General features: G+C 38.9%; 1 protein-coding gene across 1 annotated transcript in view; it reads left to right on the forward strand.

Annotated features, from left to right (window-relative positions):
• Window positions 1-19927, forward strand: part of LOC115436836 (sickle tail protein homolog) — a 104125-nt gene extending 84198 nt beyond the window's left edge. The window contains exons 22-24 of the mRNA XM_030159793.1: window positions 9083-10930; window positions 11673-11804; window positions 13189-19927. Coding sequence (XP_030015653.1) covers window positions 9083-10930; window positions 11673-11804; window positions 13189-13992 — 2784 coding nt within the window. The 3' untranslated portion in view covers window positions 13993-19927. The remainder of the gene's footprint in view (window positions 1-9082; window positions 10931-11672; window positions 11805-13188) is intronic.
• Window positions 19928-20402: the final 475 nt, after the last annotated feature.

The raw sequence follows: 20402 nt of genomic DNA on the forward strand, positions 1-20402 counted from the left end.
TTCAGACATTATAGACATGTAATCATGAACTGCAAAGACAAAACATCATTATATTGTACAAGATAAGATAAGATATACTTCATTGATCCTCCAAGGGGGAAATTAAAATGTAGCAGCAGCACAAGACAAGAGGCATCAAATAAAAGAGAAAGACAAGATATAAAAAAGGTTGTGAAAGTGACTAAAAATGACATAAATAGAAATAAATAAAGTGTCAAGTATGCAAGTAAGTGACAGTAAACAGATGCAATAGTCTGTTCAGTGCAGGATGTAATTCAAGCCAACCTGCTGTTGGACAAAGAAGCATCTGAAACATTGAATCCTGCACTGTGGAATAATCCGCTGAATGAGCTGCCCATAAGCCACAGCTCATCATGCAGGGGGTGAGAAGGATTATCCAGGATTGCACAGATTTTGTCCTTCACCCTCCTCTCAGCCATCATATCCAGACTGTCCAGGTCCATTCCCACCACAGAAAGGGTTTTCTTCACTAGCTTGTTGAGCCTGTTGGCCTCACTAGTCCTAACTCTGCCATACCAGCACACTACAACAGGAGAATATTACACAGGCCCCCATGGCCTGGTAGAAGGTCTAGAGGACCCACTGCAGACATCAAACAACCTCAGTCTCCTCAGGAAGAACATCCTGCTGTGGCCTTTCCTGTAAAGTACATCTGTGTTGTCAGACCAGTTCGATTAATGGTTGATGTGGACTTGTATAAATCTACAATTTCCACCTCCATGCCCTGGATGGTGATTGGGACAGGCTGCCTCCGGTTCCTCCTGAAGTCCCCCACCATCTCAGTAGTCTTGCTGATGTTGAGCTTTAGGTGGTTCCAACTGCTCCACACAACAAAGCTCTCCAGCAATCCTCTGTACTCCTCTTTGTCCCGATTGCTGATGCTTTTGACTATAGAAGAGTAATCTGTAATCCTTTGGAGGTGGCAGGATCCAGAATTGAACCAAAAATCAGAGGTGTAGAGGGTGAAGAAGAATGGAGCAAGAATAGTTCCTTGAGGCAACCCAGTGCTGCTTGATACCACTTCAGACAAGCAGCCATCCACCCTGACGTACTGCTGCTGGCCTGTGAGGTAATCCAAAATCCAAGCAGTGATGTCTGGGTGAAGAATCATATCCAGGAGCTTGTCTGTCAGGAGGCTGGGTTGAATGCTCTTGAAAGCACTGGAGAAGTCAAAGAATATGACTCACACAGTGCTTCCAAACTCTCCAGATAAGACAGAGCCTTGTGAGTGAGGAAGATGATAGCATCTTCAATTCCGATTTGGTGCCGGTACATGAACTGCAGGGGGTCCAGGAAAGGAGAGAGCAGTGGCCTCAGGTGCGAGCCTCTCAAATGTCTTCATGACATGTGACATGAGTGCCACCAGCCTGTAGTCATTGACAGTGCTGGGATGAGCTTTGTTTGGTACTGGAACAATGCAGGCCCCTTCTTCAATCTGAGGGAGTGGTTAAAGAGGTCTCCCGCAAGCTGTCCTGCGCACACTCTGATGACCCTTGGGCTAATGTTGTCCTTACTGCAATAAATATATTATTGGCTTTATTCCCCTTCAGTCTGGAGATTAGTTTTTCGGGGCTGTGGTTGTCAGTCCATGTCTCCACTGCAGGAACCGCCCTCACGGATCAAATTACAGTAACCTGTATGGGGTCTAACCGAGTCCCTGCTCTGGGGTAGGTACAATCTATTTGTTTACAAACAGAGATGGTAGATCACTCAGGCATTTTTGGAAATTTGTTGCAATGTGCATTGTGGGAAGCAGAGCTCCACACAGCTGCATTATGGCTGCAGCAGCAACAAACACAGAAATAGCTTCATTGCCTCTTGCTACTGCAGCCACGTGGAGCTCCGCTTCTCACAATGCACGTCACGACAAATTTCCAAAAATGCCCAAGTGACCTACCGGCTCTGTTTGTAAACAAATGGATTGTTTATGGTGGAGTACACTTCAAAATTGTTCACCGTGAGGGAAGAGATTCAAGTGTGTAATCACAGCAAGATTTGCCACATCTGACACAGTTTTGTAGTCTCACATACTGTGGTCTGTCAGTGAGGTAGTCGGTGGTCCATGCAGCCAGATGTTGGTCCATGCCTGTCTCCCCCACCTTCCCCTGCAGCAGCAATGGCTGGATGGTGTTGAAAGCACTGGAGAAATCAAAGAACATGACTCTCACAGTACTCTAAACAAGCAGCATTTTTAAAGCCCTGCAGAAGACAAGTAGGAAATAGTAGGATTTGGGAGAATCAATGGATTTTTCAATCTAAAGAATAATGTATTATCATATCATATCATATCATATTAGTGGGCCGACGCTGATGTGGAGGCACTACTTGCATTCTACGGCCAAACCGGTCACATAACGTTCACATGACGTTGAACTGATTAAGATGGCAGTGGGTCTGACTCTGCAGTGGAGACAAGGCAGCTGAGAGGGCAGAGTGAGATGTTCCTGTAAATTATCCCCCTCCCCGCTTGTACCCCTAAGTTCCTGTAGTAGAACCACTCCTCTTGACTCCAGGTGTAGCTTTCCCACAGCCTGTCATCTTCTTCATCTTCTACACCTCTTTTGTGTTGTTCTGTCCCGTCTTGGCCTCGATCTTCTCCTTGTTGTTGTTTTAGCCTCCCTCAGTTTCCTCTTCAGGTCCTGTTGAACAGCCCCAGGTTCCTAATGTTCTTCTATTCTTCTTCCTATTAAGAAGGCCTTTAATGTCTTTGTTGATCCATGGCTTGTTTGAGGAGCAGCAAAACTTTTTTTTTTTTTTTGTACCCAAAGTTGTCTGTAAAAGTTTCCCAGTCTGACACTCTTGTAATGCCTCCACAGTGTCATTAGACCAAACCTTTACAGTCCTGGCCTGTAGGTGATACAAGGTGTATTGGGTTGTGGTCTGAGTCACCAAGGGGAGGGAAAGATGAACAATTATATCCCTTTTTCACATTGGCATACAGGAGGTCCAGGATTTTATTCCCTCTCGATACACAGTCCACATATTGTGTTAAACTGGTCAGAACAGGAGAGAGACATGGTTGAAGTCCCCACTGATCAGGATGAGACTGAAGTCTCACGATCACCTTGTTAACTTTAACCATCATTATCATTAGGGGCAATTTAGATTAACCAATTAACCCTACATGTCTTTGGATGGTGGGTATCAGCTGGGGTTCAAATCGAACCCAGAATCTTCTTGCTGTGAGGCGACGGTGCCAACCACTGCAGTTAGTGTTATTAAATTAAATCTGCAGAAATGTACTGCACATTCTGCTCAACTGATTTGCACATGTAGGAGGAGTTTATCCTGTTTTTTCATGATTTGTATTTGGAAGTGGTGTTGCGCTATTTCCCCATCAAGATGTGCTCCCCATTTGTGGTCAAAACCTGAAGGACTCAGAGACAGATGCAGATCAACTTTTTTTTTTATCCCCAGGGGGAAATATATTATTCCATTAGCTCTAAAAAATTAAAATAAACAGTGTGTAAGTGTAATTGTGATACTATGTTTGTTGTCTGCTTAGTCTTTATTAACCCAACCAACTACTGCTTCAGTAAACAAATGATAGAATAACAAAAGTAACTGTTTTTATCACAAGTGTCAAAAATAATTACAAGGGCGACGAGATGTTGTCATGTCTCTTTCCTTTAATACCTTTATAGAGCTCTTGGTTGACAACAGACAGTATGGACAGAGTTTTTGTTAAAGTTGGGTTACATACAGGGTGCAATTTGTCCAAAAAACAGAGAGAGGGGGGGTATTTTTTTTTTTTTTTTTTTAATCATGAAAAACAAGCAATCAACAGGCCTAATTCTTTTTCAAGTTAGCGGTAGTTCCTCTTACACGCCAAACAGTTGAACATTCATCTTTAATGCAAGTGTTTAAGGACATGCAGACAGGTTTTACTGTTCACACTGCGAAATGTCCATGTGCCATTTTCAACACTTCAGCTCTAAACTCAGCAGGCACCACAATCTGAAATACAGCTTTGCCCACCAAATCACCTTCACATCCACTTACCAATTAACAACTCATCATGAACAAAATAACCCTGAGCACTAGCTCCAATTTGGTCATGTAGCACAACCTGGTCCCACAACACAGACAGAGATGTGTCTGATTTCTACACTTTAATCCACTGGTCTCTAGACACAGATGGACACAGACTACACAGTGAAACTGGATCAATCAATGCCTGGTCAACATTAGTTATTGTGACAGGATCAGACACAGTTTTATTCTGTGCGTGCGTCACTGCGCAGACTGGACTGGAGGTCAACAGAGCTCTCGCAGGACACTTCTGTAGTTAGAGGTTTGGCTACAACAACAGGCGGTGGTGGGCCAGTAGGCTAAACTGCACTCCCTCTAAAGGTAAAGCTGGGTGAACACCAACTGGAAATACACCTTAAAAAAGGTCACAGTCTAAGACCACATTATGTGTGCACAGGAACAAAGCCAAGTTCCATTCCCTGCATGAGCACAAAATCACCAGTCTCAGAGTCAGATGAAAAAGGCAACACTGACTGAGCAATGAATGGCAAGGCAAGGCAGATTTATTTGTATAGCACAATTCATCATACACAGGGCAATTCACAGTGCTTTACAAAAATGGAAAAGAGACAGATTAAAAACACACAATTACAATTAAAACATAACCAATAAAAGATAAATAATAATCAATTAAAACAAAGTAAAAGAGAAGAGTGCCGATAGAACCCTTTCAGTTGTTATATGCACAGTTGAACAGAGCCGTTTTCAGCCTGGACTTAAACATTGTCACAGTATAGAGGCCTGTCTCACATTATCAGGAAGACTGTTCCAGATTTTTGCTGCATAGAACTGAAACACAGCTTCACCGTGTTTAGTCCTGACTCTGGGCACCAGCAAAAGACCAGTCCCTGAGGTTGTCAGGGTCCGAGATGGTTCATATGGGACCAACATGTCACAGATGTACTTTGGTGCTAGACCATGGAGAGACTTATAAATGAGCAGAGCTGTTTTAAAATCTATTCTCTGAGCCACAGGAAGCCAGTGCAGAGATCTGAGCACAGGACTAATATGGTCGTACTTCCTTGTTCTAGTCAGGACTCGAGCAGCAGCGTTCTGGATGTACTGCAGCTGTTTACAGCTCGTTTAGAGAATCCAGTGAGAAGGCCGTTACAGTAGTGTAACCTGCTAGAGATAAATGCATGGATAAGTCTCTCTAAGTCTGGTTTAGACAGTAAACCTTTGATTCTGGCAATGCTTTTGAGATGGTAAAAGGCTGATGATGTAATTGATTTAATGTGGCTGTTAAAGTTTAGGTCTGAGTCCATTATTACCCCTAGATTTCTAACCTGGTTTTTAGCTTTTAGAGTAACAGGTTCCAGATGACTGATGACACTTTCTCTGGGTTTTTGTGGGCCAAAGACAATGACTTTGGTCTTGTCTGAATTTAGCTGGAGAAAGTTGTTTTGCATCCACAGTGATCTGTTGGAGGCAGTCACAGAGTGAGTCCAGTGAGTGAGTGAGTCCAGTGAGTGAGAATGAATGTTTAGCCTCAGTGTCCTGCGATACCTGGATGTCAGTCCTCACCCCATCAGCCAAAGACACCCATGATGAACAGCTCAAACCCTGAGTTGGCACTGGGCTCAGCGCACACTGTCGTATACTGATGTGCCATAGTTCACAGCATGGGTGGACACACCGGTCTTACTCCAATTAGCACTGGACACTTATCTTTCTTCCTGTCCCAAAAATGGTAGGCCCCTGAAGTCAGTGGGCCCCTGCCAGCAATGTAGGCTAAGGATGTAAGAAAAGTCAGTCACAACCTGCCTGTTATTTCAATTGGTTTTTAATCATTAACAGGGTTGCCCCCAACCGCCCCCCCCCCCCCCCCCCCCAGGATGACATTCATTTAGCAAAGGTAGGGATGTAAAAACCAGAGGGGTGGGGGGGTTGATCCCCCCCCCCCCCCCAACAAATCACATCCTTGTTACATATATAGAATACAGAATACATATACTACATATACAATACACATTTTTGCATTTTCACATTAACTGGATCATCTCTCATTTAACATACATACATACTGTGCAAAAGTCTTAGGCAACCTTTAGCTTTGCCATTTTTACAGGGTTTAAATAAGCATAAATATTTGTTTCTCATTCTATTTTCTTTAGATACAACAAGAAAATACAGGAAATATGTGTACAGCACAAAAAGCTAAACTAAATAGGTGCTAATGGTTACAGTCAATATTTAGTGTGACTTTTGACCCCATGACAAGAAGCACCACTAACACTTCGTAACATCTGACATGTGTTGAATGAAGTCTATTGTAAAATATCAGAAAAAAATATTACAGTAAATCTCATATTGCCTGAAACAAAAGGGTCAAATACATAAGTGCAAAGGGAGGTCACACTAAATGCTACCTCTTTGGTTTATAGGAGCAATTTTTTTCCTTAACTCTTTTGTTTTTAATGCTATGAATACAGAAGGAAATGCTTATGTGTGGTTATTATAACTTAGTCAACCAACAAACTTAATGTTGGCCTAGGACTTGTGCTCAGTACTGTATCTAATGTTACTTATCAATTGAAATTACAGCAGTTTGTTTTGTCAAAAAAGACATACAACACACAACAAACATTCAAGTTCTGTTTTCTTTGCTGTTTGAATGCGGTGCAGCTGGGGATACACAGACTTTGACACTGTAACACTTTTGGAGAATAGATAGTGTTTCTCCTACATATGTACACATGAATGTATGATTAAAATGGATTGTGTGATTGTGACTGTGCCCCTGTCAGGTGTTTCAGAGCAGAGTCTGTGACCCTAAGGTAAACCCAAAAACCTCCAAAAATTGTACTAATCTTTAATGAATGGAACTTGCATTAACAGTGAATGTAAAGATGTATATAATCTGTATTCATGCATTTCTCCCTAATTATAGCAAATCCATACATTATAAACTTACATATGTAACAACAATAGCATACATACACAACTCATTAGAGTAAATGGAAATCCGTAGATTAATCCCAGTTTTGTTTTCGCACTTAATTTCTGGTTTGCAGTGAATATCCTCTGCCTCTAACACATCAGCCTTTTTATTAACTAATTAACACGCTGCTGCTGCTCTGCTGTAATAACACTTTTATTTGTTGTTATTAGGATGGAGTGATATGTGATGGCCATTAATGTTGTAATGATTAAAAAAAAATGAATACACATTCATAATCATCACTATAACTGTAATTTCTTTTTTCACATTTAAAGGCAAGATTAGATTAAAACAATGCAATGTGATGAAAACAAGTTAATGGAATAAAGACAAAAAAAAGATGCAAATTTGCAACAAGACAAACCCCTATAAAAGAAAGAAATAAAAACATCATAAAAGACAAAACAAGTTGAAAACATTATTAAAGACAAAACAAATTGAAAACATTATGAAAGATATAACAAAATGTTACCGGACAAGAATATATTACAAGACACAACATGACAAAAATTTAGCTGATAACTCAAAATAAAGAAAATAGTTTAGTTATTCAACAAGATGGCTATTGTGTAAAATAAAGTAATTTGTGTGTTCAGAATATGCAACAACAGAGCATTTCACAAATCTAGCGATAGAACATCCAAACTATTATGATGAAAAATGTTTGTTGAACATCAAAATAAATAAGTTTAAGTTGAGTAAAGCAAACAAACACTTTGTATGAAGTTATACTGTAATAATCACAGCTCCTGATATGAGGAAAATGATCACCATATAATATAATAAAAATAATGTTGTTATATGACATCAAATTGTATTGCAATCATCATCATTATTTAGTTTTATCACCCAGGCCTTGTTAGGGCATGTGTTCTGTAAATTTAACTTCATCAATTTTTGGATGCATGTCTTTTGTCTGGTGAATGTGGGTTCAGGTGGTTCATATTCAGTTATGTCTAAGACTAAATGAATAATGATTACATTGTCTGATGCTGTCATCTTGGAGTACTGTGATATTATTACAAGTTTGAGGACATTGAAGAAACATAAAGTGACCATCTGAAATGACCCTGTGAGCACACAGCTATGTGCAGTACAGAATTGCTTCCTGTTGAAGTAGGGGGTATAGAGAACATGATATTGACCTTTGACATGAAGATGTTTAGATGATATGGAAAATGCAATTTACAAAAGAAAGTAGTTAAATTAAAATGGTTTGCTTGTAGCCTATTACATTGCAGACAGTGTGAACACAACATATTTAATGTATTATCTGATCAACTTTATCTCATAACATAACTATACTGGCTAGATGTAGAAAGCTAAAGAAATTATTCTTAAAAACTAAAATGAGTGAGAGTTCCCTTCTCTTGAAATCAGTGGTTTTTTTAAATATGGTTTTCATTTGATGTCTGAAATAACAAGGCAAGTTTAATAGATTTTCAGGTTTTGTTTAATATGAAATAGGAAGGTAAAGCTATAAGGCCCATTCATGCTCTACATTAAAGACACATGCGCATAAAGACAGAGCGTTCTGTCCATCCTCTGCATTCATGATGTCTTAAAGAAACCATTAAGCTATGTTTCAGTAAGACCACAGAGGTTGTCAGGGACATTAAGCTTCATCACACTGACCAAGATTTCCTATTTACTTGTTTTCCCTCAACAGCCAAGTGCAGTTGCAGTCTACAATTTTTTCTATTCATTCACTCAAAGAGGAAAAGTTTTTGTATAGAAGGTTGGCATGTGAAATCAAAATACAAATTAGAAGTGTAGCAGTAGTGACACTGGAGTCATATGACCATGAATTTGTTCATATAGATCCCAACACTAGTGTTGTAAGGTGAATTCAAACATCGTAAAAGCGGTTTTATTCACTTTGCTGAAAAACGTTGTGGTGATATATAAGTCATGTTTGTATTCACCTGAGTTTGTTTGTATCCTAATATTAATGTTTTACTTTTGGTGAATGGGTTTACCCTTCAAAAATTGTAAGTAACAGTGATATTCAATTTTGAGTAAAAATCAAGAATATTTGTTCTTAATTTCAATATGGTAAAGTCTTTGGTCTTACCATTTCCATTTTAGGTGACTGTTGATACATCACATGAAAGTCTATTTATTGGAAAAACTAAAGGAGTGGGAAGTACATCTTCAGAACCACAGGTGGCAATTCAGAATCCTCCAGACCTGCTAACATCTGTCCATAAGTCTGTTCCATGCCCAGCAATTGCAGAAATCTGCCCTGATAAATCCACAACACTTGAATGTAAAGACTCCTGCGATGCTAAGGAAGACACTGTGGATCCTGATAGCAATGAAGTTGTTATCTTAACTTGTGCACCAGCAGAAAAGATTTGGGTACCAGCACCTGCTTTACAAGATGTCCACATTGTTAATGAAGGAAATGAAGCACTAAATCCCACCGTAAAGCCAACAGATAAGTTAGTGTCAACTTCACAGGATGTAAAGGCTCCTCCTGTTAATACTGTGAGTCCTAATAAGATGACAGATGTGTCCTCTACAACTATGGTAGATACAGAAAAAGTAAAATATACAGCAGTTGTAACTCTGCAGAAAGAATACAAACAAGCACATGGTATTCCCAGTCCTGATAAGACAAATGAAAAGGCTGTTAACCAATCACTAGCTGAGAAGAAGTCTAATTTGACAGTGGTTGTAACTGTACAAAAAGCAAACACCACAGAGGATTACTCTGCAGCATTATCACCAGGGTCACAAGAGAAGTCCCCCAGATCACATCAAGATGTAGGATCTCCATCAGCCATAAAACCTCACCTCATTTACAACCACAGCAGCAAACGGGAGATCCAAAATGCAGCAGTGGAGGGATCCACAGATCTAATTCTATACACAGATGAGGATGGATGCAGTCTTAGCCCGGAGAGCTGCAATGATGAGGGACCTCCCCCTCCACCACCTCCAGCAAAAAAAATCAGCCTGCGACTATCAAAGACCAAACCCAAAACTCGGTCCAAAGAGGAGAAGCTAAATAAGATGAATGACTCAGAGATACAGACTGAGGATGGGGATGCCATCAATCTGGCTTATGAGAACCATGGCTTTGAAGACCGCAGTGACTCTAACAAGGCACCTGTCATTGTTTTCTTAGATGAGCCTATGGACATTCAGACTGCCTACAAGCGTCTGTCAACTATATTTGAATATGAAGAGGATCAGATTCTTCTCGATGAAGAGGGATTGAGGCAAGAGGAAGAGGAACAGAAATTGGAAATGACTGGCATTGAAAAAACAGATAATGGGCCAATGTTTGATAACCAAGAGCAAGGTAAACCAGATTCCCTCAGAAAGACAGACACAAAAAGGAAATTCAAATTTAAGTTCTCAAAAAATAAATTGGCACAAATTAGCCAGGCTATTCGAACAGGAACAACCAAGACAGAAAAAAAAACTCTTGAGATTGTTGTCCGTGAGGAAGAACAGGTGATAACATCAGACATCAAACCTAGGAGAGAAACCAAGAAGCAATCAAAGGAAATCAAGAGGTTTGAGATCAGCAACACCAAACAGCAGGAAGCAGACTTGAGCAAAGTCAACACTTGTAACAGAGACATATCCTCTCCTAGACTCTCCAAGACAACTAGCCAAGATCTCTGCAAGATTGCATTTTGCGACAATGTACAAGAGTCCATTAAACAGTTGGAAACCAGTGTGGACAGTATAACTTCCTCGCTCTCATCTTCCTCTATTAGATGTTCACCCCCACAGTCCCCTGATCCTTCCTTAGGCTCCAGTGATAGAGCTAAACTTCAAGACAATGTTAAAAGAGAAAGGGAACAAAGTCCTTCCAAGAGGCCAGCCTCTCAAATTCTGAAGGATCCAAATCTGCCTCAAAGTAAAAGGGCCAAAGCACAACCTCCACATGGCAAGATGAAAACATCCACCAAGAAACAGGTCTGATGTTCCTCCCCTGTATAGCGTACTTGCTTCACTGGTATGGGGCTGGTGGTGGGATCTCTACTCTGATTACCTGGGAAAAGATAAATGTGCTTTTGGTGATTCCATAGTCAGAGGTTAATGAATCCCATTCTGATGAAAAATTAGTCATACCCAAGATGTAAGGCATCTGTGTTTGTGGCTCAGGAGGGGGAGTGTATTGTCCACTCCATTGTAAGGTGGTAGTGTTACCTTCAGCTTGAACACTGAACCCGAAAGTCCTCTCATGCCCCTTTTAAGTGCTTACACCATTGGGCCATGTCTTTAAATCACAGTACATTCAACGACTAAATAAGTCAATAGGATGGAGAATGAGCCAGATTTGGTCTCACACTATTTTCCACTAAAAACAATACAAACTGAAAGAAATTGATGTGGCAAGCTCGCAATGCACATATCAGTCCTGTGTGTGGAGTTTTGTTTAATCTGCTTTGCATGACTGTTTAGATCTGAAATATTACTTGGACTGCCAGGTGTTGTTTCTTTCCTAACCTCCTATTTTCATAAATCATCAGTATATGAAAATGTTGTCCAGTCTTTGTGTGTGTTTTTTCTTAAATTGACACTCACACTGTGATTTCACTCTCACTAACTGTTTATAAAGTTCAGTTTGAATTATAAATATGTTTTGCTTTTGAACTTTGAAGTTCACTTCCTGCTTTATGTCTTTCTACTTCGTGTTTATTAATCCCCTTCTTAGACTTCCAGCAGTAGCTCCAGCTCTCCAGCTCAGCGATCCCAGGTCAAGTTCCGACATTCGTCCACCTCTGGCTCACCAAAGATTTCACCACCCACAAGTCAGCAGCAAACCATCCAGAAGCAGAGCAGCCAGGTACATTTCCTCTGAAGAGACCTGAAGTTAGTAATCTTAGACTGCATGGTGCACTCTGTATTCCTCAAGTAGGAGAACTAAAAACCATGGATTTAATCTGGGTTTACATTGTGAACAGCAAGGCAGCTTTGTGCTTTGTATCCAGCCATAATAAATCAGATTATATTCTCAAATGGAATTTGGACAACTTGCCTCCTAAATTGTAATTTTCACTACAAGGCACTGCTAATGTTAATTGTTAGCTCATACTGTTTCAGTTCAGTGCTTTCCATGCATTATGATTTTTGATATTAATTCTGTGGTGCACAATTTGTATAGATGTCTTTCTCTGTGTCTAGTCTCTGTCCTCTTCACCTTCACCCTTTTAAGGTGCATCCCATGATTCTTTTGTAGTACTTGACACCTCATATCCTACATTTGTTGGATATTTAAAACAAAACATTTCACAGTAAAGCTAAAATCAGGGACTGTATCTTAAACCCGGCTGTTCTCCGTCTGACAGTGAGTTGTGGACATAATGGTTGGGTTTGTCAAGAAAAAGAAAACTTTTGATGGGCAACAGAGGGATGCCCTCACTTTAAAATGAAGAGGGGTGTGTGTCTACAGACTTTGAATTTTTGCCTGCTCCAGAGAAGGCATGACCTGATGCAACCGGCTTAACTAATAGGTTAGACTTGGAATGCAAAAGTTATGACTGACTCAAGCTTAAGACCAGTATATGAGTCCTTTTCATGTCCTTGTGAACACCTTTGTCTTGTTCACTGTATGTAGTGACGACAGCTGAATCCTGTATGTTTCAGGTTTTCTAGTTGTCCATCCAACTTTTCTGACATACGTCTAATTCCTATAAACCTAGTATCACAGGAACAACTTGATTGAATATCTTTGAATTCTAAACATCAAAGATGAAGTGATTACATTTTAATGGAAAACACTGACATCAAGGCACTAATTCTAGCTTGTCATGAAATGTTTTTTTCTTGTATATCTAGAACAGTGGTGCTTTTTTTTTTTTTTTTTTTTTAAAGTAGTTGTATGCCTTAAAGCTGCAGTGTGCAATAGATTCATGGTATCATTGGGCTAACAATCCATAATTATGATTCGGCATATTGTAATTCAAGTGATCTGAGAGGAAAATCATAGGTGCTTTTAGATGTCTGTCTGTCTTTCTGTCCGTCCGTCCAAATGTAGATAGATATAGAGCTACAGAATGAAGGTACTGGATGTATTTTAAGATGTTTTTTCCTGTGATTTTGGCCACTGCAGCTTTAAGCTCCCAAAGGTTTCAAACTCTTGCTCTCTATCATCCAGATATGAGCAGTTGTGTTGTTGCAGGCTCATGCCTATGGCTGGTGTTGACCTGCAGTATGGTGTGTGTTTGCAGGCTAACAGCAGAGGCACTAGAGCAGTTGGTGATACTAATGATTCTGCGACTCCCTCACGTGCCTCAAAGATACCAGCTTTGTGCCATAGCTCTGGGAAACAGCCATATGCCTCTTTGTCCACTTCTCTCTGCTCAGACACCAACTTATCCACCTCCTCCTCCTCCTCTTCACCTTCATTTTCTTCCACCCCCTCTTTGGGGAAACACTATCATTCTTCAAAGTGTCTTTCTCATTCCCCTCCTTCCTCAGCACAGTATCCCAGGCAGGCTTTTCTGTGCTCCCTCTCTCGCTCCTCATTGGTTAAAAACTCCTCTTCGTCTGAGTCTCCACCTTCCTCTCCCCTATTATCCTCTTCTCTTCTTCACAAGTCTTTGATCCCCTCTCTGAATCTGAGTCGTCTCCTCACCTCGTCTAGCCTCGTGTCATCGCCATCCCACGCTAGCAGCACATCTGCAGCCCCCGCTCAGCACGGGCCCCACAGCAGCAGCAAACATCAGCACTGCCTCGCCTTCACCTCCAGCACCATCTGTACCTCCCAACACAGTTACTCCTCCTCTTCCTCGTCATCCCCACCATCATCCTCCACTTCCTCCTCTTTGTCTCCCACTTCCTCCTCCTCCTCCCCTTCCTCTCCTTCCTCCTTCCTCCTCCCCACTATGGTGAGTCATGGAGCAAAGAGTGTTCGAACACCAGCATCCAGTCCCCGCTCTCCAAGCCACAGCAAGAAGCAGCGCAGCGTGGGTAAAGTGAGTGGTGTCCTGCAAACACCAGTGTCTGGGACAGCTTTCAAGGATACAGCATGACACTTTCATAGCGTCATCCGATGATATGAAAACAAAAACAGATGAAAAGATGTGCTCACATCTAGCTGATGGGTAAGTGATTATTAAACAACATTGCACTGTGTTTTCGTACAGCAATACTGTGTGAAGTTTACCATTTGAATTTTTTTATGAAAAATATGAACATTATAGTATGAACATTATAGTAAGGCTTGTAAATACTAGGCCTTCTGTACATGTACAAGTGTGAATGAATTGTGTAATCTTTTTGATTTAGAGGCATCCAGTGGTAATATTGCAAATTGCCACCAGCTGAATCCTCCTCCACTCACCCTCCCTTTCAATGACCGTTTAAAAACACTAAGGTCCCTCTCTAGGGTCAGTATTTGGTCTGTGTGTCCTGGGCTTTTTGGTCTGGTCCACAGCCCAAAACAGTAGGTGTTGGCAAAGTGCATTGCATACCACTTGCCATAAACTTCGAGAAAAGAAAATGAAGTCTATTGTGAGCTATGGTAAAAACATGGCTCATGGTGGATGCAGCCTGCTCCCTCTGTAGATACAGTTTAGAGAACTCCATCTAAGCCGACCAAAGAACAGCCATTCTTTTTGCATTATTAAAACGTACTTCTAAGTATTATTTTCCATTTCTGAAATTACATCTCCTTGAATCCCACACATTCAATTTTTAAGTATTTACTGAGCATATATGATGAAAACCAACATTTCCAAACACTTTAAAATACACAGCATAGACAGCATAGATCAATTTTCAGTCAGTCTTAAAACAGACATATACACCTGATATTTAGACATGAAACACCCATGATGGGTATGGCAATATCATGGCTAAGGTTTGGTTGAGTTTTGCTACAAAACATTGGGCTAGCATAAAAAAAAATATCAATAAATAAAATTAATAATTTTTATTTGTAAGTGCCTTTCAAAAATCTCAAGGGCACTAAAAACCAATGGATAAAGACAAATACAGAAGGAAAAGGAAGTGCAGGAAGTGCAGTACAGAGTAATTGTAATGACAGTTACTATGGTGAGTCTGGATTTGAAGAGTCAGTCACTGAGTCACAAAGTTTGTCATGATACATCCCAAGAGCCCTGTTATAGGGCTAGTCTTCACCTGCCTCTTCTGACACATATTCATACAACCATGAGGTCGCAGTAATCTACTTTTCTTATCAACCCAAATGATTGCTTTGGTGGTGAGGTCCTGCTCCAGAAAGCAGGTCTAAGAATCTCATTCTGAAGCTGAATTCTGAGTTCATAAACTCTGAATGTTTGTTCAAGGACAGTCAATTTGTGTTAGTTCCATTTTTAGCTTACTGGCCGATAGGCTGTAAGCTATTGTCGTCATGCGGCCTCCGGCGGCGGTGTCTTTCGTCGTCGTGTGTTACAAAAATTTCAATTGTCTTCTTCTCCGAAACTACAATTCCGATTGACTTCAAATTTGGTATACAGCTTCTTTATGATGATGTCAACAAAAGTTAGTGAAATTATTTGGATTCGGCTCTGATTCTGGATTTGGTGCGACTTTGATTTATAAGAGATAGGAAGTGCCGGTAAGCTACAGGGCCATTGGTCCTATTTTCACTTCAGTATTTTGAGTTCAGTGTGTGCCTGGTAAATGAAGGTATAAACTCATGAACTCATGCATGGATTTCACTAACCTGCAGTATAAGCTGCATCTTGGTAAAGCTGAGCATGTCAGAAGCATGTATCTCAGTGTTAAATGAAACATCACTTGCCTGTTTTTAAGTACTTCCAACTCTGGCCATCACATAAAGTGATTCATTGATCATATGTCTGCAGTGCAGTACAGGTGTTATTTTATTTTACAAAACAGATTCATATTGTATCTAGTCATTGTGAACTGACCTGAGCAAGTAACCAATCAGTGTTTCATTTAGAAAGCAGTAAGAGGAGACACACAGATACTCAAGGTTTGTTGAAGAAAACCTGCCAGGAAGCAGGTTAGTTTCATAGAACCAGGTGCTCCAGTGACTGACTCCAGGTTAAATTGTTTCCCTAATTTCTGAGTTTAAAAAACTCAGTAAACCTGCTTTCTGGAACAAGATCCAGATTGCATGTCAACATGTCCATAAGCAACATCAGACTTAATCTAATCTTCTGCAAATCAAAAAAAACTTAATTCTAAACATATGTTCAGAAGTAGCAGATAATCATATATGTAGTATTAAAGAACACTGCCCAGAACAATATGAGACCAGCTCCAAATGTTGATTCAACATATACTAAATTACAGTGCTTCTTTTCTTGCTGTTTCTCTTAGCAGCTGTTTTTAAATTCTGTTTTTTTTTTATTATCATGATACTACAGTAGCCAACAGGTGCAAATGCACTTCATATACAGAAACGACATTTTTTTATATGTTCTTTTATAAAAAAGAACATACCATTTTTTAGTGCTGGTCAAGTCTCTTTAAAAATGACTATATTCTACATAGCTGACTAGCTGATAGCTAAATATCTCACAATACATTATAAAACCTGCTGATCACTGCTTCTTGTTAATATTTTATCTTCAAATAAAATTTAGAAATGTCACAGAAATGTTTCAAGTGTCAGCGCACTGGCTGTTTTATTTCAGAATGTCAAATGAACACGTTAGTCTTCCTATAAATATATGCAATTCAGTATTTATATAGATTCTGTAAATCACATGCAGCATAAGAAATTTCCAGTGCTAACGTCCACATAGCTGAGGAGAGGAGGAATTACCTCAACATTTTTAGTTTTCTGTAGAGTTATAAAATGATGATGCCTACCAGCCGTCTCCAAGCTCTTCCGCAAAATGATGTAGCAGCTTGTTTCAGGGTGAAAATGATATCAGTTTTCAGAGGTCGTTCATTATAGAAACACACCAAACGCATCCTTCAGATTTGCGTATATTTCTGTGATGGCTATTTAATAAAAGATTTACCATGATTTGATTATAAGTTTAATTATTTTAATGTACTGAGTCATTATATGTTTATGAATATGAATATAATGATAAGCAGGTAAGCAGAGTTTATTTTCTACCGACATGTTTTTAAGGATGACTACCTCACTGGTTAGTCATTAGTTAACACCAGCCAATTAAGGGACTATTAGTGGAATACAGAATGTGTGGTGACTTTAAACATTTGAATATATTTATAAATTTTGAAGTGTATTAGGACATGTTATTATGTATATGCACTTTTCCCAAAGTCAGTCCTCTATAGTCCCATATATAGATTTCACTATGTAAAGAATACTTTCTGTAAAGATCAGTCAGTGTCAGTGTATTTTTATATGCAGATAAAGTATAATATATCAGCTCTATACAGCTTTCTTCAGCCTGGGTAGTGTCTTTTTATGTAGCTGATGACTATTGTGCTTTTACAGAATTGTGTGAAGTCTTAGTGAGTTGTTTGAAGTGACTCTTGCCAAAAATAAAGAATTTGGTGTTTCTTTTTTCCTCTCTCTGTTCATGATTACAGGGCCTTTCTGCCTGTGTATAAAGGCCACTTCCCAGTGCTTCCCAATGCTCAATGTTTTTCAGATGGGAAATATTTGGAAAAAAATATAATATAATATAATATAATATAATATAATATAATATAATATAATATAATAAAAAAATATATCAACAGTCTCCCCTAATTCTTTGCATTTTAAATCATTGTAATCAATCCAATTAGTTTTTTGTTTTTTTGTGTTTTTTTTTAACAGCATTGTAGTGACTTTGTAAACTGGTAATAGCTTGGTATTAACAGTAATTGTATTTGGTCAGTAATATGTATGCCAATAGGTTAAAAACAGGGTAATAATAGTGGAACACATTTAAAGATACTAATGAGGCAAAATATAAAATTATGATCACACATATGGGCAATTTAGAATGACCTATTAAAACACACGTGTTTGAATTAAAGGAGGAAGCTGGAGTAGCTGGAGAGAACCTGCACTGACATGGGGAGAACAAACAGTAAATCGGCACTGGATTTATTTCTACCTTCTTCCTAAGAGGCAATAGTGCTAACTATGGGTTATTTACCCATAAATGGGTCAGTGTGTTTGGTTTCACAATTTGTCTTACCTCAGGACAAATTGTGCCATAGGATGTCAGACCATTGTCCTAAAACTAGAATAATATGATTATATGTTGAAATTTAGTGCACAACACTTACTAATGTTACTACATTCAGTAACTGTTACCATAAAATGTAAAAAGTGGCTTATATTGCCCTGGTGTCTCAGTCCACGGCCTATATTATGTCATTATTATTTATAACCCCCTTAGCTCAACTCCTACACCAGATATTGCTATATAACCATTTTATGATTGTAGTTTATTTGATTATTACTAAATATTTTTGACTTATTGCTACAACCATTTAATGTGTTTCCTTATTCTTACCCATTGTTTTTTTATCCTCTTGTTACACTGCCTAGGGCTGGGTAGAGTTCAGAAATGTTCAATATCTGTACTGATATTGAACAGTGCTTTCAAGGTGCTTTTGAAGCACCTCAGCGTCAAAAGCAGGTCTTATTTCCCATTATAGCAAAATCAAAATTATATTAGGCTGTATGTAACATAACCTAATGCAGCTCATTTGCATTTTTATACAGTGAAATTACTTTTACAACACAGAAGATGAACGTATTCAAAAGTTCATGTTGTGTACACCAGCCATTTAGGAGTGCCACTTTCACTGATGCTGACGAGAGCTACTCCTTGTGTATCAAAGTTTACTAGACATTTTTTTATACTAAATTCAGGACGCATCTCAGGTGTAAAAGTATTTCATTTGTGTACCCTGCCCTAACTGTTGCATAAATGTCAATCTATTATTACATAGATTTAGCTACTGTTAATACAAAACTATTACCTATTTATCACTTTTGACAAATGTCACTAATTGCAAAAAATAAAATGGCTCATTGAGATATCCTGAAGACAAAAGGTGATGCTGTTTCACACTCTATTCTTCTGTAACACATCAAACACAAGTGAGTAAGTAAGTTAGCTTTGTGGTTTGGTTTGGTTTGGTTTGGTTTAGTTTGGTTTTCTATATTTTATCTATTAGCCTCAGAGTCCCAAACATGCAGCATGTCTGAAATGTAAAAAAATATTTCTAGAATCCTCATGTTCCTGTCCAACTGAACCTCACATCATCCATGAGGGGATTAGTTCTAATTCATTAAATGGACATCACCTTTGCTCCACAGTTCAGGCTCTTGGCGTCTGTTTCATCATGTGATGTATTTTATGTTGCTACATATGTCATGTGATGTATAATGTTCTATACAGTGAGAGATGTCTGATATGTGATACTAATTTGTGGTACACTGAGATCAGACTCAACGTTGGGGATGTTGTGATGCAAAATAAAAATAATGGATAAGTAAAAAGCCTGTTTTTCAAATGTTTAGAGCAGAAATTACAGATATTTGTTTTAAAAACATAGGGAGTAAAAGGAAAAGGTTGAAGTACATTAATGAAGTTTTAAGATTAGTGAAGATAATTGTGTATTATGTTTGGCACTATATAAATAAAACTGAACTGAAGAATTTGTACTTTGTTACTTCCTCCCTCTGCTGACAAACTCAATCTCATTTTGATCATGTGACGCCTCTTCACTGGACACATGATAAAGTGGCTCTGATTCTGAAACAGAAAGCCCAAACTGCCCGTTTTAAGTGATGTGTGTTTGGTTTTACAATTTGATTTAGACAGTGTGGACCTTTCACAGTGTTCAGCATCAGAGTTTGGAATTCAAACCTGAGGCTGAATTCAATAAAAGCTTTGTTTACATATCATTTTTTTCCCCTCAACCTTTGCATGCCTTAAAATAATTGTCTGCCAGTTGGAAACTTGCTGTCTTTACACTGTTGTAAGTAGCTGCTGTGTTTGCTTATTTTGTAAGAGAACTAATAAAGGGCTTCCAAAGCATCTCGCTATTGTGCATATTTCAGCATGTTGTGTATTTCCAATAGAGGGCAGTAGAGTCACATCAGGGTGCTGAGGATCCAAACACTATTAATGTTCCACAAAACGCAGGACTACATCATTAATAATAATCACCCTGAGCAAATTTGAAGGTTACTATATTATTTCATTAAAAGTCCCAATCATCTCTTTCAGATGTGCAATTATGTGAAGACCTAGAGATAAAAAGGCCCGAAAAGCAAAAGAAAACCAGTTTCATTGTAATAAAATGTATGTTACAAATAGATGTCTTGTTGACGAAGAATGAATAAATTACATGGACATTTAACAAAATATGTAACATTTTGAAGTTTTGTGTGCAAGGCATGAAAAACAGTAAATATAATAACCATACTTAGAGTATGATGCAATGAACTAAAAACTCATGACAGTTGACGGCCAAAAATGATAAAATTATGTTAAGTATATAATGTATAAAAAAC

Source organism: Sphaeramia orbicularis, chromosome 17 (assembly GCF_902148855.1).
Source record: "Sphaeramia orbicularis chromosome 17, fSphaOr1.1, whole genome shotgun sequence".
Classification (NCBI taxonomy): Eukaryota; Metazoa; Chordata; class Actinopteri; order Kurtiformes; family Apogonidae; genus Sphaeramia; species Sphaeramia orbicularis.